Here is a 21,840-nt window from a genome sequence, read left to right as displayed (position 1 = left end):
AATTAGTATTTTAATAAATTATTATTTACTAATTAATTATTAGAACTACTATTTATTAAATACATAATAAAATTATTAAAATTAAATAGATTTTACAAACTTTCTATTATTTACAAAAAATATTGGAACTACATATTTTAAAAAAAGGAAATATTTCAGTTCATTTTAAAACATAGAATTGATTTCATTTTTTAAATTAATGAAAGTAAAATAAAATGTTACGTTAATATATTAGTAGAAAATATCTAAAATTTGAATCAATATATATTTATTTACAAATATGTAACAATATTGTATAAAAAAAACAAACCAGGCTATCTTTCGTCGATTTCTTTTTGTTGACCTCTATTGTTCTGTGATTGTGGATCCGCTTCCAAATATTGGACATCTTCTTTTGTTGTTTGTTTCAATGTAAAGACAATGTGCAATTCACTTAAAACTGGATTATCTTTTTGTAAACAACGAATCCATGAAAGAACTGAATCTTTTGACGATGTTCCTGTGGCGCAAACGGAAAAAATTGTTTCATGTAATTGCTCATGAACACTAGGATAATTTATTATTGAAGTCTTCTTTACATCCCAAAATGATGGTTTAAAATTTGTAACATCTAAAACAAAAGTTTATTTATTATTATCATTTTTTATATTAATAAAAAAATTTCTTCTTTATCAAAAAGAATTTTTATGAAATTTCCAGTTTAATAACTTACCATCTGTGTCGACTATCGGTGGTTTATAAATATCGCTTTTTGGAATTTTTGTCAATAGAACAAAATAATCTACTGATTTATCTCTAATATAAACTGGGAAAGGTCCTTCGACATAAATGGCTTTTGTTCGTGGATGATGATTTTCAAGTAATTGTCTCTGTTTTGGTGTAATGGCTGAGACAATCCATGTTTTGTCAATAGAATCCTCAATAGTTTCAGTTTTAAATACAGTAATTTCTGCTTGTACATCGACACTTGAAATTTTCCATATTGCCAATTTCGCGAGTTCTAAAAGATCGTTTGGCAATGGTCGTGGCATTGGCCAGGGGCTGACATTTTTAAATTTTGGAAGCCAATACATCATTCTCCAATACTTTTGTATTGCTATTGATTCCTTGCCGAATGTATTTAATAGCATTTTTTCCATTTCTGCGTCCGGAACTACACCGTTATCTTCCATTTTATCTAAAATACAAATCGCACACTTTTGCTCCTTTGGATAATGCATAAATGCTGCTTGAATTCTGTTTCGAGGAAGCATTTTTCCTTTTGGAAAACAATCTAATAATTTTTTATAACATTCTAAATCTTTATCGACTCCAAATTCATCCATGTATTTCAATGCTGCATACATAAATTGAACGCGCTCTGTATGACGACCTGGTTGTCCTTCATATTTTCGTAAAACTTCCAAATACGTATCTTTACTTTTACTCTCCTTCTCATCAAATGAGTGAAGAGTGAGAGCTGTGTTGAAGTATTCCTTGTTACTTTCATCGTTTTCATTACTGTAAAATCGAAAACTAATATGACTTATTAATTTTATATGATATAATTCTTTCTTTTGTTGACATTCTTTTGATAATAAAGACCGGATTGATGAACAATTAAATAATTGTGACGATCTCTTTATTGCTGAGATCATTATTGACAAGTGTATTCAAAACGTGTATTAATTCACTGAAAACGTGCCTCGTATTTAATTGCTATAATCCATTTAGATAATCGTATGTTACTGTAAATATTTTCATGCTGTGGAGAAATTGATTCATTTTTTTAGTGATTGGTAAAAAATAAAATCAAATTTTTATACATAACCTACAAATACAATTTTACCTTTTGATGCGTTTCTTTTTCCTAAGAGATACAATGACAGTATTTTTTGGTTATTTCAATAAATTCACAAACTATTTATGTTCTTATAAAATCAATAATTAAATTTAAATAAACAATTTTCTCTAACCCACTTTTAGACACTGGGTAGCGCCATATTGTTTTTAATTTTTCCTTTGCAACTTCCGATAGATGACACTTTATCCTTCTCAGTTCTCTGTCAATAATGACTTAATTTAAATTTTTTGAATTTCTTATAAATTTTTATAACCTGATAGTTTAAAAGCTTTTTTCAAGTATTACTTGTTTTTTAATTAGAAACATAGTTATATAAAACAAATATCAATTATGATAATTTGCGCTAGTGTTGTAACTATACTTTATCACGTGCTACCCTCTACTAGACTAAACTATAACTAATGATCTTATGTTCACCGGTACCGGCTGGTTTTAATCAAAAAATTTTAACGGTTCTCTGGAAAATGAATGAGAAGGAAACAGGCATTTTCATTATAAATTAAATAACTACCCCAGTTAAGTAAATAGTTTCTATGAATACTTTCATGTTAAATTGTAGAGTATTCTAAAAAGTATATGAAGTAAGTATTGATAAACAATAACATAAATGTCTTGAGTTTATAACCTCATTTTTTGCTAATCCTTTGCTAATTGCAGATAATTTTGTATTTTCTACTTCTATATAGCTTTTCTCAGGTCCAAATTTTTATATTATGAATTTACTAGACGAGTGAGTATAGAAATTTTTTTTAACTCTTATATTATTATTGATATGGAATTATAACAGGAAACCAAATTTGAATACTTGATATTAAACGACGCATATTCCGTTACCACGTGATGAGTCAACAAAAAAAGTAATATTTCGAAATCAATTTTATTCGATGCTTATTTCTGATATGTTGGGAGCCAATTTATAGAATGTAGAAAACGTATTATCATATACATAAGAGGCTCGAAGAATCTACCATCCAGTACCATGTCATTACGTCAGCGCATCTGATTCTTTTTCTTCAGTCTTTGTTGCCTTAGATATTTATAGGAAAAATATAAAATCTTCACATATATCTTTATTATGTATCAGATTCTAAGAAATGCATTTCATTTTTTCGTACAAATATGACAAACTTATGAAACAATAATATTTAATAATTTAAAAACAAATTTAGCTTGAATTTTTGATTGATTTAAATTGTGTTCGTTTTTTATTATTTGCAAATTTCAATATTTTTTGAATGTTTTCAAAATTGTTGACAAGTTTTTGATGGTTTCAAAAATTTTTGCATCGTTTTGGCAATTATTTGACAAAATGAATGCTTTCCGTATTTATTAATTCGAAATACTCATTAGTATTTTCTTTAAGGTCCGATTATCATATTTGAGATGCTGTAAGAACCTGCGAGACATTATGCTACGAAGAAATTATTTTTCTATTGTGAGAAACAGGACGAGTATGACGATTGAAGCAAAAATTGATGATGTTGGAAATGGAAGAATTTTCGTGAGTAAAAAGATAATGATAATAGATACAATAACAAAATAAAAAGAACATCATCAAACGTAAATACAGCTTCGAGCCGTGCCGCTCTCTGCTGTATAAGTCCTGACCTTGTGGCATTTGGTACCTGCTGGTACCATCGCGCCAGCCGGCGCGCACACACAAACATGTTACCCCACAACTATACTTCTACATCGCCCCACTAGGATATCATTTCTCGTGCGATTGCCCCACTCACATCCCGAGTGCCCTGTGACTGTGGTCTCTGTGCCCTTACCTTATGCCTTTAACTTACCATGTAATGTGTAATGAGCAAATGCACGTACATATTCTTTAGATATATGTATGTATATACGAACCATCCGTGCCTTTCGATCCCCGGTTGATAGTTATGTACGTTTTCTCGCGAACACGTTTATTAGCTCGCAAATGCCAGAACCGCGGCGACCTTTCCTATTGTCCCGCGACGTAACATGCTCATCGTATACGTATATAGTCCCGATGCATAAAAGCGAAAAACACTAACAAATATTCATTTACAATAAAGAGACCTTTTACTTGCGCTCAGCTATGTGAAGGTGCATGAGTCTATTCCCTAATAAATATGACTCCAAATATATTTATTTAGTAATATTAAACTTCCTATGGTTGATAAAAAATAATCAAAATTTTTATTCATTCATTAATTGAGTAATTTACATAATTTTTTTATAAATTTTCACAGATGTAAAGAATATAAATCAATTTTTTTCTCCTAAAGCTAAAATTAACAATTTGAATAAATTATAATTTATTTAAAAATTCTTAGTATTAAAATTTTAAAAAATTTATGCTTACTAGGTATATTTTTGGAATAATTCCAATGCTTCATTGAAAAAATATTGCACAAAACACATGCATATCTCGATTTCCGTTTATTTGGAAGACATTTGTAATTATGTTATTGCATGAGCGCGCTTTCAGTATCTTAGATTTATAATTATAAACATTATACATTTATATTGTATATACATATATATGTATATAAGATTGCTTCATGTGTTTCTTTCATTCTTTCTTAATACCGTCCTATTATGTGAATATAATTCTTTTTTGCATTCACTGATTCAGTTGCACGATTTCAGTTCTTTCACTATCTCTCTCTCTCTCTCTCTCTCTCTCTTCCTTTCTCTTTCTCTTCGTCTATTAAAGAAGATCAAGAAACGATTTACAAGGTTCTATCGTTTGGAAATTACAGTTCCTCTATGCTAACCTTCGCGCTCAATTAACCAGCTTATTAATGTATTTTCAGACTAGCAATTCGCATTATCAGTCTCCAAAATTGGTTTCAATTTTCATATATTTATTTTACTTTTAAAATGATTGTTTATTTTTCAAGCGAACCAGATTCCTTGTGGTGCCTATAATAATATATATGTTCAAATCATAGTACCAAGAATATCACTCGGAAAATTCAGAAAATTTTAATAAATAAATTTTTAGAATAGACATAGAGAATAATTAAATAAAATTCTTTTTGGGAACTCAGTTTAGTACGTCTAAAATACACGTCATATCTAAAATTCATAAGTAATCATTATATTCATGTTATGAAATAAAATCTCAAGTCAGAGTTCCAATTACAACAGTGAAACAGTAGATTTAAAGAATAAAATCGGTTTTTTTTTTGCTTTCTTTATAAGGGAGAACAAAGAATTAATATCCTTGTCAAATTCTTTCTCTTTCTTTTGAAAGACATTTTTATAGAGAAATTATAACAACATTTGAATTTATCGTTCAATTCAAACTGTTAGCTTATTCGTGTTCTTCCTATGTTGTCTATCTCGTGTTTGTATTAACGGTATGTGTCATCATCAGGACTTTGGGTAGGCAACAGGTTTGGATTATTCTCAAAATTCATGCCTATTACTAAACTTCGTTCTCAAGTTTTGGAAAATTTTTTCTTTTATTATACACCTAAAAAAATGAATTTAACAATTTTTAATACTTGAACCTAATTTTCATAGCAATTTTCTGTAAATTTAGGTCAAATGGGTTCTTGATTATCTTCCACCGTCATTCATCAGTTTTTAATGACGGTATCATATTTCATAAAAAAAAACTCTAGACTTTATTCTCAAAACGTAGAAATTTGTAATTTATTATAACAATCGTTTCCCGCTAATATTCTTCAAGCTTTAATACTGGTATATCATATTTCATCATGCAAAATTCTAGACCTTTCAAACGCAAAATATTGTTGTTGTTATTAGAACAGTCATCTTCCGTTATCATCTTTCATATAGCTTTCAATAAAATAAAGGTCATATTTCGTTATTATACCAAAATAGATATCTTAAATTGTTATTGGACAATATTAATTATATTAAGGATAGTTTTAACTATTTTTATCAACAGTTGTGGTTCAACAACCTTTATAACCCAATAAATGATGGTTTTTAGTTCTGGAAGAAAGTTGTCTGCGCCATTGTTACCTGAAAAATCTACCTGTATATTCTCTATGTGTACGCAGTAGGAGAAAGGGAAGACCAGCCGGGGTACTTTGGAGGATTTAAAACATTTTTGAAGGATACCTTGTAAATCTAAAGATGAAGATTGTCTAAAGATAAACAGAGAGAGAGCATGATTCACCTGCTTCCAGAAGAGTCCCCATGGACCAGGAGACGACACTGTGAGTGTGTTTGTGATTGGTCCTCGCACCGGTCCTGCCGACGTGAGACCTCTCGCCGGTGTGCCGCCATGTTGCACCGCGCAATTCTTCGACTAGTCGCCTGCTGACCGCGACCGGGCTAACGTCAGCTTTATGAAACATGAACTGAATTCGAATGACTTCTCGTGTTGTTCTTCCAATTTTTTTTTAATTCCCTCCCCCCTGGTTCCTTTTTGGTTCCAAAACAAAAGTTGCCCTCCCTTTGCCAATTGAGGAATTAATCAAGAAGAATTGAAAAAAAAGTCCCACTCACTTCTGGCAGCCGCGTCGGTAGTTTGGTAGTTTCATCTTTCCGTGATACCACTTTTTTTAATTTTGGTTTATTATCCTTGGTCGAATCCCAATCTCAAAGTGATTCTTGGTGCGTGGCAGTGTGTGAGAAGAACCACGGGGGTGTGCGATGGCGCTGGCTGCGGAATCGCGGCGGCCCTGCACCGTCGCTTCCGGTGGTGATCGTGTAATCGGAAGTAGCGGAGGCTCCTACTTCCGAAGAATCAGGACATCTAGTCTTATCGTTCTTGGAATCTTTCTTCTTTCACGTGTGGCTACTATCAGTGCCATTAAAGAAATCGGTATGTTTATTCGTATTTCTTCTTTTTTTTTTTTCTTTAAAACATTCAACATTTTTCAAACTTTTAGAAAATCAGTGTATGTTGCTCAATCAATCTTTTATGTCGAGAAATCAATTTGTCAATTTCACGGTATGTTTGCGAGAAAGACAAAATTATAAAAAGATTTGAATTAAAATTGTTGCCAAGAATATATAGAATTTCAGACAAAATTTGGAAAAAATTACCTTCTACAATCTCAATCACTAGCGAAATTATAGATTCACGAACTACATATATACTTGTTCTCTCCTATAAAGATCGACCATTCACCTTTTACGTTTATTATCCTTTGCACGAATCGTTGCTCATGAAACATTAATATTCGTCGTAAACTTTTTTTTATGCAAAAAACGTGACCTAAAATTTCATACAATATAAAGAATGGTAAATTTTTGTTATAATTGAAAATCGAAAATTTCTAAAAAAAAAAAAATATAGTAAACTTTAAAAAACAAAAATTGAGTTTTAAAAATTAAAGAATAGCTTAAAGTTCGTTTTAGTAGAATTTAAAAACAAACTAAATTTTTAACAAAAATTTAAAAAATTGTAATTAATTCTATTTTTTAAAATACAATTATATGCATAGTGAAAGTATAGAAACATTATAAGTGATTGATTGCGAGAATCAATTATTTTTGATTCACAATAAGCAATAATTCTTTTACAATTGTATCTTGTAAATTTTTAACGATCCAGCGTGCAAATCGTGAAATCTTGAGGAATAATTTGACCTAGGATTGTTGACCTACACTCCTCGTGAAATCTCTTGCAATGGATTTCACACTATTCGACACGCTTCTGATGGATAAGTAAGGCGACTAGGAATAGTCTTTTTTTATTTACGAGAAGAACTTATATATATATTGGTGTCCACTACCGGGATGTCACTTTCTCGATTGGGATTCAAGTTGCAGTTAAAACCTGCAAAAGTATTAGAGAGCTACTGAGTGTATATTATTCGAGGGATAGAGAGAGAGAGAGAGGCTGAAAAATATCTAACGGAATACTTTTTTAAAACCGCAATTTTATTTCTTTTATTTGTGAAAGAATTATTGTGCGCGAAAATCTACATTTTTTCTGCTTTCGATTTAAATCGTTTCAAAAATTACTTTTTTAATGGAAAATAAATAGATGATAAATATTTGACTATTACTTCTCACTGAAAAGAAAAATTTCTTTTGACAACAAAGTTTTTTTGTTCTATACCCTACACTAAAGTTTAAATCAATCAATCAATGTAAAATTTCAAAACTTAGAAGCATTGAACGTAAAAATTGATTATACTTTATTCAATTTTCTTCTTGCATTATGCGAGTGATTCAAGGAAAAATTTTTTAAATCATTTCTTAAGAGCTTTATTCTCTTAAATTGTTTCCGTTCAAATAGACGGAAATTTAATGATTTTTTAACAAATGTTATCAAAGAGTATTAAAAGTAATTTCTGAATGAATAAATTTCAGAGTCACCAAGAGACCTAGCCACCACAGGCTAAAGGTTAATTTAGTTTGTTACATTTTTGGGTCATGGTTCTCTCTCAATAAGTAATATTGATCAATCAATATAGATTTTCGTCTGTTATTTGTGTAAGAAATTATTATATCAACTTCAAGTGGCATTTTTACGTTTTTACCTGGAAACAATTTATTTTTATATTTATTAAATTTTCGTTTTTTGGTTTATTCGATTTTATATAACAAGTGATCCTAAATGCTTTTAAGAGACACAAATTTAACTAAAGAAATATTAAAAGGTGTATTGAATTTTTAAAATGAAGTAATAATATCTCACATTTGGACTTGCAAACGAGATTATTTACATTTTTGCTATAGTCAGATTAATTTGTTGCTGTCGTCCAGATAACCACTATGAGATAACATTTCCTTGCAGATAATATTTATGAATATTATTTTTTTTACCTTCACTGAAATAGTAAAAATGTATATTAAATTTAGAGGATTCTATAGACTTTCTCAAATTTTTATTTTGTCATTACTAAAATTAAAATTGTATTAAATTTAAAAAAAGAGGAATTGGCTTAAATTTAATTAACAACGAAATAATCTTATATTGACCTGCACTGTCCCGTACTTATTACACAATTTACAGAGGATGCAATTCAATTTTAAGTCAATTAGCAATCTAGCTTAATTACTTACGTTATTGAAACGTATACAATTTTAAGAATTGTACACGATAAAGCATCGTCATTAATTTTTCGAGTCCTCATTTTTCCTATTGTGCAACATTGAGTAATCAAAAGGATGTTAACTCAAAAGTTTGATTAATAACCATTTTTTTATTTTAACAATCGTGATAAATTTTTAATTTTTCTTTTAGTTTCAGTTTCAAAGAATTTATATATTTTAACATTCATTTTTCTTAATTTTTTCTTTTTACTTAACTTCATTTCTTTTGAATATTTAATATATTCAATAGATATTTTTTTAGAAACTCGTGCGCAAAGGAATCAAAGCTTGTTTGGCAAATTGATGAAAGTTGAATTTTAGAAGCATTTGTAGGTTCAGAGAAAAAAGGTTTATTATGCTCTTTTGTTTCACTTATCTTAAAAGTTAAAACGATTATTACTCTACTAGCAATCAGTCAGTGGGACCAATTAGTTCTATATTACTTCAATTCGCTTTTCTCCTTCAAAGTTTCTCCTACCCGCTTCCTGGTTTTGATAAAGCAGAATCAGTTTCGCTCAATAATAACTTTTTTAGATAGTAAAATTATTTTAAAATAGCAATCTTTCCGCCTGTATTTTTGTATTTCAACACTTACATCACTCGCATTAATTTTAATATTTCATGTATATATATTGTTTGCAAAATTACTTCACAATGCTTTTCCATTTCTTCACTTTCTCATTTTTTTTATCAAGTATATTTGTGTTTAAAAAACATTTTTTTTGTTCTATACCAATTCTACTATTTTTTAAAATTTTTATTCAGAGAGAATTTAAAACTTAATTATAAATTTACGTTTAAATAAGAATGTGTTTTTTTCGAAAATTTCCATGAAGCTCTTTAAAAACACACGACTTACGAAACGAACAATTAATTAAACATATACTCTTTTTCATTATCACTGTAAAGTTCCGATGAAATCATTTGTGAATATTCCGAAGGAAACTCGCGAGTATTTTATAGAGGAGACAAATCGATTAATAAATCTGTTTTTGATCACTTTAAAGTCTTGTTTAATCTTGATGAAGCTTATTAAAATTTCAAGGTCGACGACTTACGGATTCTATAAACCGTTTGCATATATATAAGCAAAATAAACAGATACAAGTCAAATCCTTTCCAATATACGAAAGATTGCAACGAAAATTTTTATACCAACAATAAACGATTTATTTCAAATGATATTTATTAATTGATTGTTAATTTTACTCTTTACATTCTTTTAAATTACAATCTCTTTAAGTGCATTATCTTTTGGACTAAAATCCGTATAAAATTAATATTCTTTTTGTACATAGTTTGATGGGATTATTTGAAATAATTTTTCGAGAGATTTAAAAATCTCACTTCAGTTTAAATGAAGACTGGCTTTATTTTAAGAAACATAAGTGAATATTTATATCTGAAGGAAATTAAATAATAATACCCTCGCGGTTATTAATAAATGCGCGCAGTGTGGACGCGCTAATTCAAGCGATAGATATTTTTTTGTCGGAGAGCATTTACCGTTCCCGAACCACCTGTTTCATGATCGGTAATCTTCCCTTGGTCTACTTTTCTTCTTCTTCTTCTTCTTTTCCCCTTCCTTTTTTGTTTTGGGTGCGCCTCTTTCTTGAGTCTCTCTTTTCCATTGACGTGGGGGAGATTCTTTTATTCACCCAATATATAAGAATTTTCTCCTATTCAAAACTGCAGATGAGACTGGACCAAAGGGCTCTCCAAAGATCGTAATCGCTTTACACGAATGCTACACTTGATCCTGAAACCGGTTTCATGAGGATTCTCAAATCGAGCACGCACGTATTAGGCTCTTCGCAGTGCGGTTGGGTGTGAATGGAGAATGTGTGTGTGAAACGCAGGGGAAATACGTAGTCGAAAAATAAGTAGACCCGCGACTCATTGTTCAACGTGAGTCGAATCCCTAATTTCATTTTTTTTTCTTTTCACAACGAACGAAAAAGCATTCTCTTTATGAAACTTATACATCTCTTGGTTTATACAGTAAACCAAACGAAAATTTTATTTTTGTCCCTTTTGAGTAATCTTGATTATTTATTTAGCAGTGTAAATTGTCAACCAAAATTTGGTTCATACAACCAAATTCTTTCTTAGGTCGGTAATTTATTATTTATTCAACTGGACTAAATATTTATTTTGATTCAACAAATTTTGTTTAAAATAACCAGAAAATTCTGTCTATTCAATTAATTTTCCACTACATATATTTTTCATGATGTGTAAAATAAGAAAAATCAAGAAACAAAAAAGAAATTACTCGGTAAATGTAATGAATAAAATTAACTGGGGAAAACGGTGTTGTGCATCAGGGAATTTTATATTAAAGGCTTTAGAGTCGATCTTCTCATTTCATTTTGACCCTTTTTGTTGACCGGTGCATTTTATTCTTCCTGGGGAAATCCTAAAATTAACTGTGGGATTTTATCGTCTAACTGGGAATTCCGTGTTTAAAACTAGTCTGATTATTTTGTAAATAAAACAATTTTTTATTTTTACTTTATTCTCTTTTTCAATTTTTGTAATGAGATACTTTCTTGAAATGTTACTTTAAAATAACAATTAGAAAGTTAGGAGGAGTTTTTTTTTAGTCAAATATAAATTCATTTGAGAATCTTTAAAAAAAATTTTTGATTACAACTACCATTATATATTTTTATTTTTCATAAAAAAATGTAATTTAGATAATTTTTACAATGATAAGTACTTCCAGTTCCGTTGGCTGCTAAAGAAACTTTTCTTGTTCATTGGAGTAGAATAATTGACTTGTTCAGCGACTAATTATGAGCATTGTCATGTGAAGAAGATAAGTGCTTGTTTAAACAAATTAGGAGTGATTTGCACGAAATTGTCAATAAACTATTTAACAAATTATATTGTTACGTACAATTCAAATATGAACACTTCCTTCTTATAATTAAAAAATTTTACGTCTCTATGAAAGCATAGGGGTAAATAATAAAAAAAATAATTAAAACGTTGAATTAATTTTGAAAATATAATTTCATTTCCAAGATGATTTTCTCTTGCAACAAAAGCAAATGATGAGTTAAGATGTAACTCCCGCGAGTGTATCAAACGTTTCAGTACCGAATAGTAAGAGTTCTCAACACTCCATTAAATTCTTAATTGCTGCATTAAAAGCTAAAATGAGAATCGTGACTTAAGAAATAATAACTAATCATAAACTACCACCTCTGATTAAAGAAGTCGTGCGTGACTTTTCGATTCTTGAATTTGCTTCTTAAGATTTAATTTTACGTTATCAATACTTTCATAATATATACGTGAAAACAAATTTTAACTTGAAAACATGATAGTTTATTTAAATATTTTTTTTATTAAAAAGTTCTACGCAATTTCTCAATTTAAACACGATTAATAAAATAAACATTCAATCAAACTCGAGATCAAACTACGTGTAAGAAAATATTTGTTCTTTCTGATGTGTATAAAGATTTGTATAATTTATAAATCTAATAATATTTTGAAAAGTATATCAATCACCTATAAAAGGAAAACAGTTATTGTTCTTAAATCTACATTTTTCTACTGTTTTCATTGTTTCTATTTTCTTCAACTTTTCCTAATTAAAATATTATCCGACATTTGCAAATTTAATTCGCATATATTTTTTTATTTTTTATTACCTCTTTATTATTTAATTGTAATTTTTATTAAACTCTTTGTTGATATTTATTTTACTATTCATTGATATTTATATTTTATAATATATAGAAAGTATCATTTGATGTTTATTTTTAAAAAAATAAACATTTTAAAGAACAAGCAATTAATTATTAATAAATGGGAATTTATTATGTTTAAATTCAATTATGTTAATGTAAATAAAAAAATGAAAGATGATAAAAATAAATTATTTGGCTATAAAGATGCACGTGAAAGTACTTTCAACTTAAAAGCTTTAAAAGATCAATTCCATTAAAATGAGTAGAAAATTACTATCTAATTATTTAAAATAATTATTATCCTCTTAACATAGAGACAAATCAACTAATTATCAACTAAGTCTAAAGTTATAAATTTTTATATATTTTGATAAATAATATTATAAAATAATATAAATAAATGAATACGATAATAATAGCAGAAATCTATAATATAAAAATTTAAGAATTGAAGGGAATTACAAATGTTTCTGTGAAAAATAAAAATAACCATCAAAACGTGTGAAGTAAATTATTGATTAGCGATTAGTCACTGTAAACACGTGTAAAGTAACATAACATAAAACTTTGAATATATGTCTTTTAGAAATGAGGGATAATTATGAAGTCAGTTTGTAAAAGAAAATAATATGTAATTGAAGTCTTGGACTCTAAAGGGCGTATCATTAATGCATTTCTTGTGCAAGAACAACGCCCTTTTTATACCCAACCCCCCAATTATTATACCACGTATTCACAATTTATCAAGTCAATAGTCAGATTCAGCTTACTTTATATCCGCATTAGTCATTTTATTTTATTTCTTTCAGAACATATTGTCTAAAATTGATTTTCACGAAAAATTTTTAGATCCCCTCCTTCTTTCTACAATAAATGCATATATCATATTTTTTGAAATGAAAATTAAAATATTTTAAAGAATTAAATAAAACTTTCATGTTATCATTAATGAAACCCTCAGTCACCCGGTTTAGACGATTTAATTCTTTTCGTTATATAATTATACAGAGAGAAATATAATCATCAGATGTAAAATCATAACACGAAGTGCCAATCGGACATAATGTACGAAATTTATGTAGAAATAATTCCGCGCGATACGCTGTTAAAGAAAAAAGGGGTAATACTTATAAAGAAAAATTTCCATTTCTTCTGCTAACCTTTACGTGTGCGTCAGTTTTACGGATCGTGCAACTCGAGAGCATTTATCTTTCACGTGGTTCACGTGTATAATGTTCTCCTGCCATCCTGAGAATGTTGATAATATGTTCAAGGTTGACATGTTTATTGTCTTCCTTTTTTTAACGCCCGAGTAAAGAAAGGAAGCCATTAATTTTACAGATTGGAAAATTACCTTATCAGAATAGAGACCGCGATCTTATTGCATTATTGTGATGCGAAACATTCGTTTTGACATCATTTGCGCCTCATTATGTTTCTTCTTCTTCTTCTTTTAAGAATGTTATGTTCTAATTTGTAACATTATAATTTCATTTAAGTTCTATTACAATTATTAAGAATTACTCAATTTATAATTTAGAACGTTTCTGATACAATAGATATTTTTTCCTATTATAGGCCTGTTTACATATTAAATAAACAGTAAGTTGCATAGATTATATTCTTAAACGTAGTGTATTTTTTTTACAGTGAATAACAATAGTTATAATAATATTGTATAGTTCATAATAATAATAATAATAACAATTACAATTAATTACTACTATAATGATAATTAACTATAATACGGATTATTATTAATATATTTAAAAATGTGTTTTCCCTCGTTACTTTCTTGTGGCACAGAAACCTAATTACACTTCTCACTTGAGTAAGTTTATAATCTTCTATATATGTATATATATACTACATATAGACATATTACTTTGATTTATTCAAATTTTATATAAAATTAAATATAGCGAACTTATTTTGCATCTTCATTTTCTCTCAAAACAATATAATATTTATTGCTGCACGAATTGAAAAAACTTTTTTTTTAATTTATATTAAATTCATTTGACATGTTCGATTTTGGTTTTTAATTTTTATTTCGATTAACTGTTTAATGAACATGATTGAAAATTCAATGAGCGAGACGAAAAGGGAGGAGTGTGTTTACTATACATTACGTATTCTCTGTGTCCCATTCTCTGCTCGTGACGAATACGAGAAACGTGATTTTCACATTTTCCATCGTTAATACAGAAAAAAAATAATTAAATTAATGCTGCAAATAAAAACGTTTTATTAACAAACAAAATTTAAATTGAATTTAAAATATATAGTAAATAAGAATATATTCTATGCATTTAAATTATATTCTAGCTAAAATCTCATTTTAAGATATGTCTATATTTAAATTAGTCCTAAAAGTATGGCCAGTCTTAATTTAAACTTAAAATTGTAAAAAATAAGTTCCTTCTAACTCTGAATTCACATTTCAACAATATAATTATTGAGTCGCAAAATTGTATAAGGTATCCATTTTGAATTTTAGTAATAAGAGTGTTTTTAAGGAAGTTATAGAGTGATTATATGTATATTTATTGTTTAGGTGCGCCGTGTGTTACCAGGTGAACCTATTTTTTAACCACCCGATAGGTAGATATATACAGGGAGGTATGATCAGACGGGACCAATGGAGTCATGGTCCCGCTATCCGGTCGTCCGCTAGGCTGGAGGTGAATGAACTTCAGTCCGCCTACTGACTTTACCTGCCAGGAGTTTCTTTGCTATCTCAAAGAAGAGCTTGATATGAGCTTGCTATAAACTTCTTCATCTCTCTTTCTTCTCTGTACATATATACCACTTTTCCATCTTTTCCGCGCGCGCGCACACACACACACATACCCGTCGTTCCTTTTCTCACCTTCAAAAATTATTCTCGACGCCTTCTTCTTCTTCTTCTTCTTCTTCTTCTTTTCCTTACTGACGTTTGATGACCGGTGGTTAGAAATCTGAGAAAGAAACTAACCATGAAAAATAACTGCTTTTTATGCTTTTAACTTATATGGATGTCTGGTCTAAAGTTTTTTTTTCTTAAAATAATCATACGCTTTGGAACATTCTTATATCTTCCTTCAAATTGAATTTTTTGGAAAATTATATATATTTTTTTATTGAAATTTTTTTAATATAAAATTTTATTTTTAGAAGTTTGCTGTTCAATTGGTTTTTTATAATAAAAATATATAAACATTTTTGTTCCTTTCCTTAAGACTAATGTATTATTTCAACTCGGTTTTTGAATTTATTTATAATTAACTGTAAGATAAAATTTAAAATACGTGGCTTTTTTTATTTTGTGGTTAAAAACTTCTTTCTGAGAATAGAAATGTATTAAACTCTTTCTTATATATACACGCGGGTAGTATATATTTCATGTATTTTGAAATATTGTCGTAACGATGTAGAATTTCTGGTTTTCCACTTGAATCCAGTTTACCGGTAAAATTCGTAATTCACTGAAAACATTAAAATTCTGCTCGCACAAAGTAACAAAAATTTTGTTAACAATCTTGAAAAATTTGGACAATAGGTTTTACACTCTTTATTTTGGAGGGGAAATTTTTTCTATACGCGTAAGAATTTTTTTCCTAGCTGACAATTTGAATCACAAATTAAGAATTCATAAATGAATCTCTTGAGTGTTTGTGAAAACAATGGAAATTCAAGTTTGGAAGTCGCCTTGTAGGTCGTAAATGTCAGGAGTCATATAAATTCTCACATTTATTTTGCTTCCGCAATGTCCCAAAGCTAAAAAGAGCACGAAGGAAGTGCTACCGCAAAACGGAGAACCTCCATGAGGCATGCAATGTGAAAACATGACCGTAAAATTTAACTCCTAATTGTAAAATCAGCTGACAATCTGATCTCCAACAAGGCAATTGTTTCAGCATTGAATCCGTTAATTAATGTTGACTAAAATTACCGTAGATTTGTACTTGTTTCTTTATATTTACTTTATTCTTATCTACAATTCCCACAATTCGGATCATAATAATAGTATTGCAATTCATTCCGCACTTTCTTGTAATTCTTGAATATATATATATATATATAGTATATGATGTTTATTTTTTTATTTTTTAAAAATAATCCACTTTTTATTATTAAAAATCTCTCTTAGTACATAAGCTTTCGCCCAACGACGTCGGGCCTCTTCAGATGAGAATAAACATAGTGGATTATTTCCTTCTCATAATATGTGAAATCAAATTTCACATATTATGAGAAGGAAATAATCCACTATGTTTATTCTCATCTGAAGAGGCCCGACGTCGTTGGGCGAAAGCTTATGTACTAAGAGAGATTTTTAATAATAAAAAGTGGATTATTTTTAAAAAATAAAAAAATAAACATCATATACTACAATTTTTACAATCCAAAAAAACTTTTACATCTATTACTATATATATATATATATATATATATATATATATATATATATATATATATATAAAGAAACGCTTATTATAGTTGAATTCTATACATCAAACTTTTAGTGTTATCTGTAATTAATTAATCAATGGATGTGTCGTCAGGCAATGAAAGCAAAGATTTTTCTTAACTTCACACCTTGAGATGCTGGGAGATGACATTATTCGCTTGGTAGCATGGCCGTTAGACAAAAGTGAATTTCAACCTTCACCCATCGCGGCTCTTACTTTTCCAACCCAGGAGCCCAACGAACTTTATGACCTCAATTATACGTACTCCTCGCGAGGCCTAAAGGAATTCTCCTCTCCTCAAAGATTCTAATTAAAAATACTTTTCTCATTTTTCATAATGGAATATAATTTAGGCCACTATAGCCGACTTTGTTATAATTATACTGTAACATAAAACTTTTTACTTTTGTTTTTCAATATAGCCATAATAAATAGTAAATGTTTTTAAACTTTGTAAATTATAATTTCGGTAAAAATCGACAAAAAAAAAAAAAGAAAAAAAGAAATGGGAAAAAAATAAACTTTGGTATTCAGTTTCGGTCGCTCAACTCGTCAATTATTCATGAATGATAAGAATGAATGCGTATTTCCTTTGCTAAAAGAATTGCCAGGTCCTTTCTAATGAACCTAACTAAAAATAAAAATGATTACTTGAAAAAATTTTCAAAAAGAAAACTTGAGTTAACGATTCTGAGATAATTTGAAATAAAAATAAATATTATTCTTTACAATGAAATAATGATAATTACTAAAGATGAAAAGGTCATTAAGCGATTCTCCCGCGGGAATATTCGATGTGTCTCAGTAAAATGTTATTTCCGATAATTTCTCCATTGTTGATTATCCGATTTAGTCCTAACGAGCTAATGATGATTATCTTGAGATGTGAAAAGAGTTCGTAATGACATATAGTTTCTCCTCAAGTTCAAGGATAAAATCATTTAAACTGGCAATTTTCTCAAATAAACAATTTTATTCGCTTTCTTTCGTCAATCATTTTAAGAAGATTGTATTATTGTTATTAAAAAAAACTCTTTTAAAAAATAAAATATTTTTATTCCTTTTTATAAAAACTCTTTGCTTATAATTTAATCTTTATTCATCATTTGAAAAAAAAAAGATATAAAATTCGTACGTGATTTCGAACGATGAAATAGTTTATACACCCATATTGTGTGCAAAATCATTAATAAACAGGTACATAAACCATACACTCTGGTTATTATGTTAATCATAAAGAACGTGTGCATTTTGCACGGTTGCTGTTCTCAAATCAGATAACCATATCAATATAGCCGCGCGAAGAAACAAACTTCAGTAGGCGTTTATAAAATAACTTTATAACATTTCATGACTTGAGGATTAAAACTGAAATATGGAATTTGTACGTGTGAAAATCGGAAAAAATAAATCAAAGTTGAATGTTAAATTATCAATAAATTTTTCGATAGAAGAACATTTTTTATATGTAAATCAATCTGGTGAAACATTAAATTTGAAAACAGTTCGTTTAATTTGAGATTACAAGAAAAATTTCTCACGATATATGCATAATATTGTTGAAATTGATTCTCGTAAAATTGGAGATTCACTTTTTCTCCCGTATATTTCTTGTAGAAGCCCTTTATCGGTGTGACTGTTATGTAACTCACGTTTGCAACCTGTGAGCGAACACATGCCATCGTTTTAATGTTACGAGTTACACGTTTCAAAACGCATAAGTTCTCCTTTCTTCATGCATCATTGGCTTTTAACTCCAACAACTGTTGCAGTTTACTGAACGGCGTGCTCTTTTAAACAACCTAGAAAATGTAACGAGACAAAGTGGCAAGGACACACATGTGTTTCGACTGGCGATACATAGTAAAAAAATGTTACTCCCTTTTTAGCTCGTTCTATATAAACCCGTCCACTTAACTGGAAGTGCTTTACGAAATATATGCATCTATAGAAAATGTATGACAACATTCTATAAACATACTGTTTAAATATTATATACAACAATTTTTGATATTAATAATTGATGATTAATAATTTTTTGAAAATATTGATAGAAAAAATTCTCAAGTCAGTTTTCAAATTTTCGATTTGCGTTTTGAATAAATGACAAGTTTATAATACACTATTGTTTTTTGTGTTTTTTTTTTGCGTAACACTGCACTGTCAAAGACCATTTCTGTGACAACATAAACGTATATTTAGTGTCGTGAAGGAAAACTTGTTAGAATTTTGTTTCGTAAAGCAAAAGACTTATTTCGCGTAGGCGAGTAAGAATCTGTGAATGGAGTGAGAGCGAGGAAAAGATTCGTTATGTGGTATTGCAGTTGCGTTTTCTACATTATTCACACGATGTGTGTGGATATAATACGCATATATAGAAGACCTAAATATTTTCTAAAAGGCTAAAACCATAAATATTACTCATTACGCTCAGGGTATATTGTCTGGTGGGTGAAAGTTGAAATTATTCCCTACACATATATACACACAAATGACTCCACCTTTCTGCGGGTGAATCTTCGTTCCGCAGTTGCATTTGTGTACTGCAATTTTCTTTGTCAAGTCCTATTATGCAAACTGTTTTATCTCTTTCCTGACTCCTCTCGGAAGTTGTTCTCCATTTTACTTTCATCCTCTTTCCTCGAGTTCAGGGTTATTGCACGATCTGATATTATACACGCCCCAACCGTGAAAATGTTAATAAGTCATTCCTTCGTTAAACTTTTTTCACATTTACTAATTTACGTGTTTCACATTCTTGAATATATTTATACAGATTTATTTATTTTATAAATATATTTACACTATTTTTAACTAGTATTTTATTTCTCTTAAAATGTTTTGTCGAAATATTTTAATTGCTGTCAGTTGAATAATTCAATTCTTGGTATAATTAATAGTTCGTGGGAGTTATTAATTGGCAACTATTTAGTAATTGGAATTTGTTTCTGTAAATGTGAATATTTGAATCATGGAATTTCATTTTCAACTTTGTTTTCGCTTTTTATGGTATAAAACTATTTATGACACGAAAAGCGAAATTATTTAATCACTGGAAAACAATTTCGTACATATTTTTCTTTTTGTACTTGAACGTGCTTTCGTTTTTTTATATAAAATATAAAACTAGCATTTGTAGGGAGAATTTAAAAATGTATCTTAAATCTTTTTTTAAGGTAGAAGGAGTTTCTTTTCCATTAATTAATTAACTTTAATAAAGATATTAAAAATGAAATTGATATGTTTCAGATAATTTTTTTCTGCAAAAAAGGGCCAAATAATTAAGGTACCACTCGGAAGTATATATTCAAGAAAGTTACTTAATCTCTCTAAGGGACCAACGAAGCGAATATCCGCACTTTTCAAATAACACGTAATATTTATATTAACATTTTTCATTTAACACATTTAACGAAGTGTGGATCCGTTTCAACATTTAAAAAATTTCAACTTATATTTAAATTATCCCCTCTCTCTTTTAGAAATTGAAAAACAATATTTATATTGTTTATTTATTTTTATATTTCTAGTTTGATTTGATGTGGAATTTCTCGCGCAGATTAGAATAAACTTTCCAAAAAAAAAATTTTCATCTTTGCTTCAATAAATGATGTTTTTTATTGTCGTATTCTACTTGTTGTTTGAAAATTCATCAAGTAAGGAAACGTGGCCTCAATATCAAGTCTCTTGCAATTATAGAGTGATTTCGATGCCCGTAAAAGTGTTTTTATCTATATATAGTTATTTGTTTAAAGCGTCGAAATTATTATATATTTTCTTAAATTGTTCAATTTTTCGCCAACTATTTTATAAATTACTTCATTCTAGCTAGATCATGTTTATTGATATAAAAATATTTTTATTGTCGTAACCCATATTGTAACTCTATTTCATATTCTATTTCAAATTGAAAGACAGAAAAAACTAATCAATTAAAAAAATACTTTAACATTTTGATAATTTTTTAATTTTAATATATAAAAGTTGACAACAAAATAAAAAGATGGTATAAAATAAAAATAATATAATTCATTCTTAATTATAATTTATCTAATTGATTCAATTGGATATATTATACACATTTTAAACGTACATATGTACGAAATTCGAAAGAGGTCAAATTTTTATAACTCGATGCAATCAGCAGTCACGAAATATTTGCTGACTCTTTTTCTTTCGTTTATTAATGTCAAGTTATATACTTTATAAGTACTCAAGATATTTTGTAGGTATATATTATATATGTTGTCCAACAAAAAAAAGAATCGAATTTGTAGAAAGTTATTTGTATAAAACCAATGTCAAGAAAAAATTCATATATACAAATATTTATCTTCTTATTTTCTCAAATTTCGGATATTTTTATCTAGACTATACATTTTACTAATCTACATTCAATTCAAAAGGTAAACTTTACCTACAGTCATAAAGTAAAATGATAGGGAAAAAAATTCTTGTTTGAAAATGTTTTCCCCCTAGGAATATAAAATCTATATAACAAAATAAAAATTTGTTTCATTACACAGAGAGATAAAGGATTTACTTTTCAGATTCTCATTGTTCTATTGAAATTTGAAAACATCTTCATTCATTTCTAAAAAAACATCTCTGGGAATCGATTTTCAAAGTAATATGAGAGTCACTGACCCTCAATTCGATACTGTAACCTGACATGCAACTGTTGTCAACGTGTTCTTTTTTTATTATCTTTACACACTCCCGGAAATCATTGGGTTGACATTAAAATTGTAAATAGAAAATCTTATTTTAAGTTAAAACATTTTTAAAACCTTTTTTTCTTTATTGAATTTTAAATTCCGATCTAGAATCGTTT

At 28.5% G+C, this 21,840-nt stretch overlaps 2 protein-coding genes across 3 annotated transcripts in view; one reads left to right on the top strand and one right to left on the bottom strand.

Moving 5' to 3' along the window:
- Nucleotides 1-246: 246 nt before the first annotated feature.
- On the bottom strand, nt 247-2,216 carry LOC127277962 (evolutionarily conserved signaling intermediate in Toll pathway, mitochondrial). Its single transcript, XM_051299432.1, has 3 exons — nt 1,829-2,216; nt 713-1,744; nt 247-610 (listed from the first exon to the last, which is right to left on the bottom strand). Exons 2-3 carry the CDS (start codon nt 1,635-1,637, stop codon nt 315-317), a joined length of 1,221 nt encoding a protein of 406 aa, XP_051155389.1. The 5' UTR covers nt 1,638-1,744; nt 1,829-2,216; the 3' UTR covers nt 247-314.
- A 990-nt stretch (nt 2,217-3,206) lies between these two features.
- LOC127277894 (low-density lipoprotein receptor-related protein 2) overlaps nt 3,207-21,840 on the top strand; it is a 51,731-nt gene continuing 33,097 nt past the window's right edge. The window contains exon 1 of one of the 2 annotated variants that reach the window (XM_051299339.1): nt 3,207-3,344. Coding sequence is in view for 1 of the 2 variants with exons in the window: in XM_051299330.1 (XP_051155287.1) it covers nt 6,452-6,623 (172 nt within the window). In the remaining variant the exon portion in view is untranslated. Of the gene's footprint in view, nt 3,345-5,839; nt 6,624-21,840 lie in introns of those variants that run through there. The other variant, XM_051299330.1, reaches the window with a different exon arrangement.

Source organism: Leptopilina boulardi, unplaced genomic scaffold, assembly GCF_019393585.1.
Source record: "Leptopilina boulardi isolate dan_hultmark-lab unplaced genomic scaffold, ZJU_Lbou_2.1 LbouV2_112, whole genome shotgun sequence".
Lineage (NCBI taxonomy): Eukaryota > Metazoa > Arthropoda > Insecta > Hymenoptera > Figitidae > Leptopilina > Leptopilina boulardi.
The sequence above is the reverse complement of the archived record's forward strand: the minus strand, read 5'-3'. Positions and strand labels throughout refer to the sequence as shown.

Excerpts from the sequence above, each read along its gene's own strand:
- LOC127277962 (XM_051299432.1), bottom strand. The coding sequence starts at position 1,637 with ATGATCTCAGCAATAAAGAGATCGTCACAATTATTTAATTGTTCATCA. Across the intron at positions 611-712 it reads ACCGATAGTCGACACAGATG|ATGTTACAAATTTTAAACCA; the intron begins GTAAGTTATTAA and ends CTTTTGTTTTAG.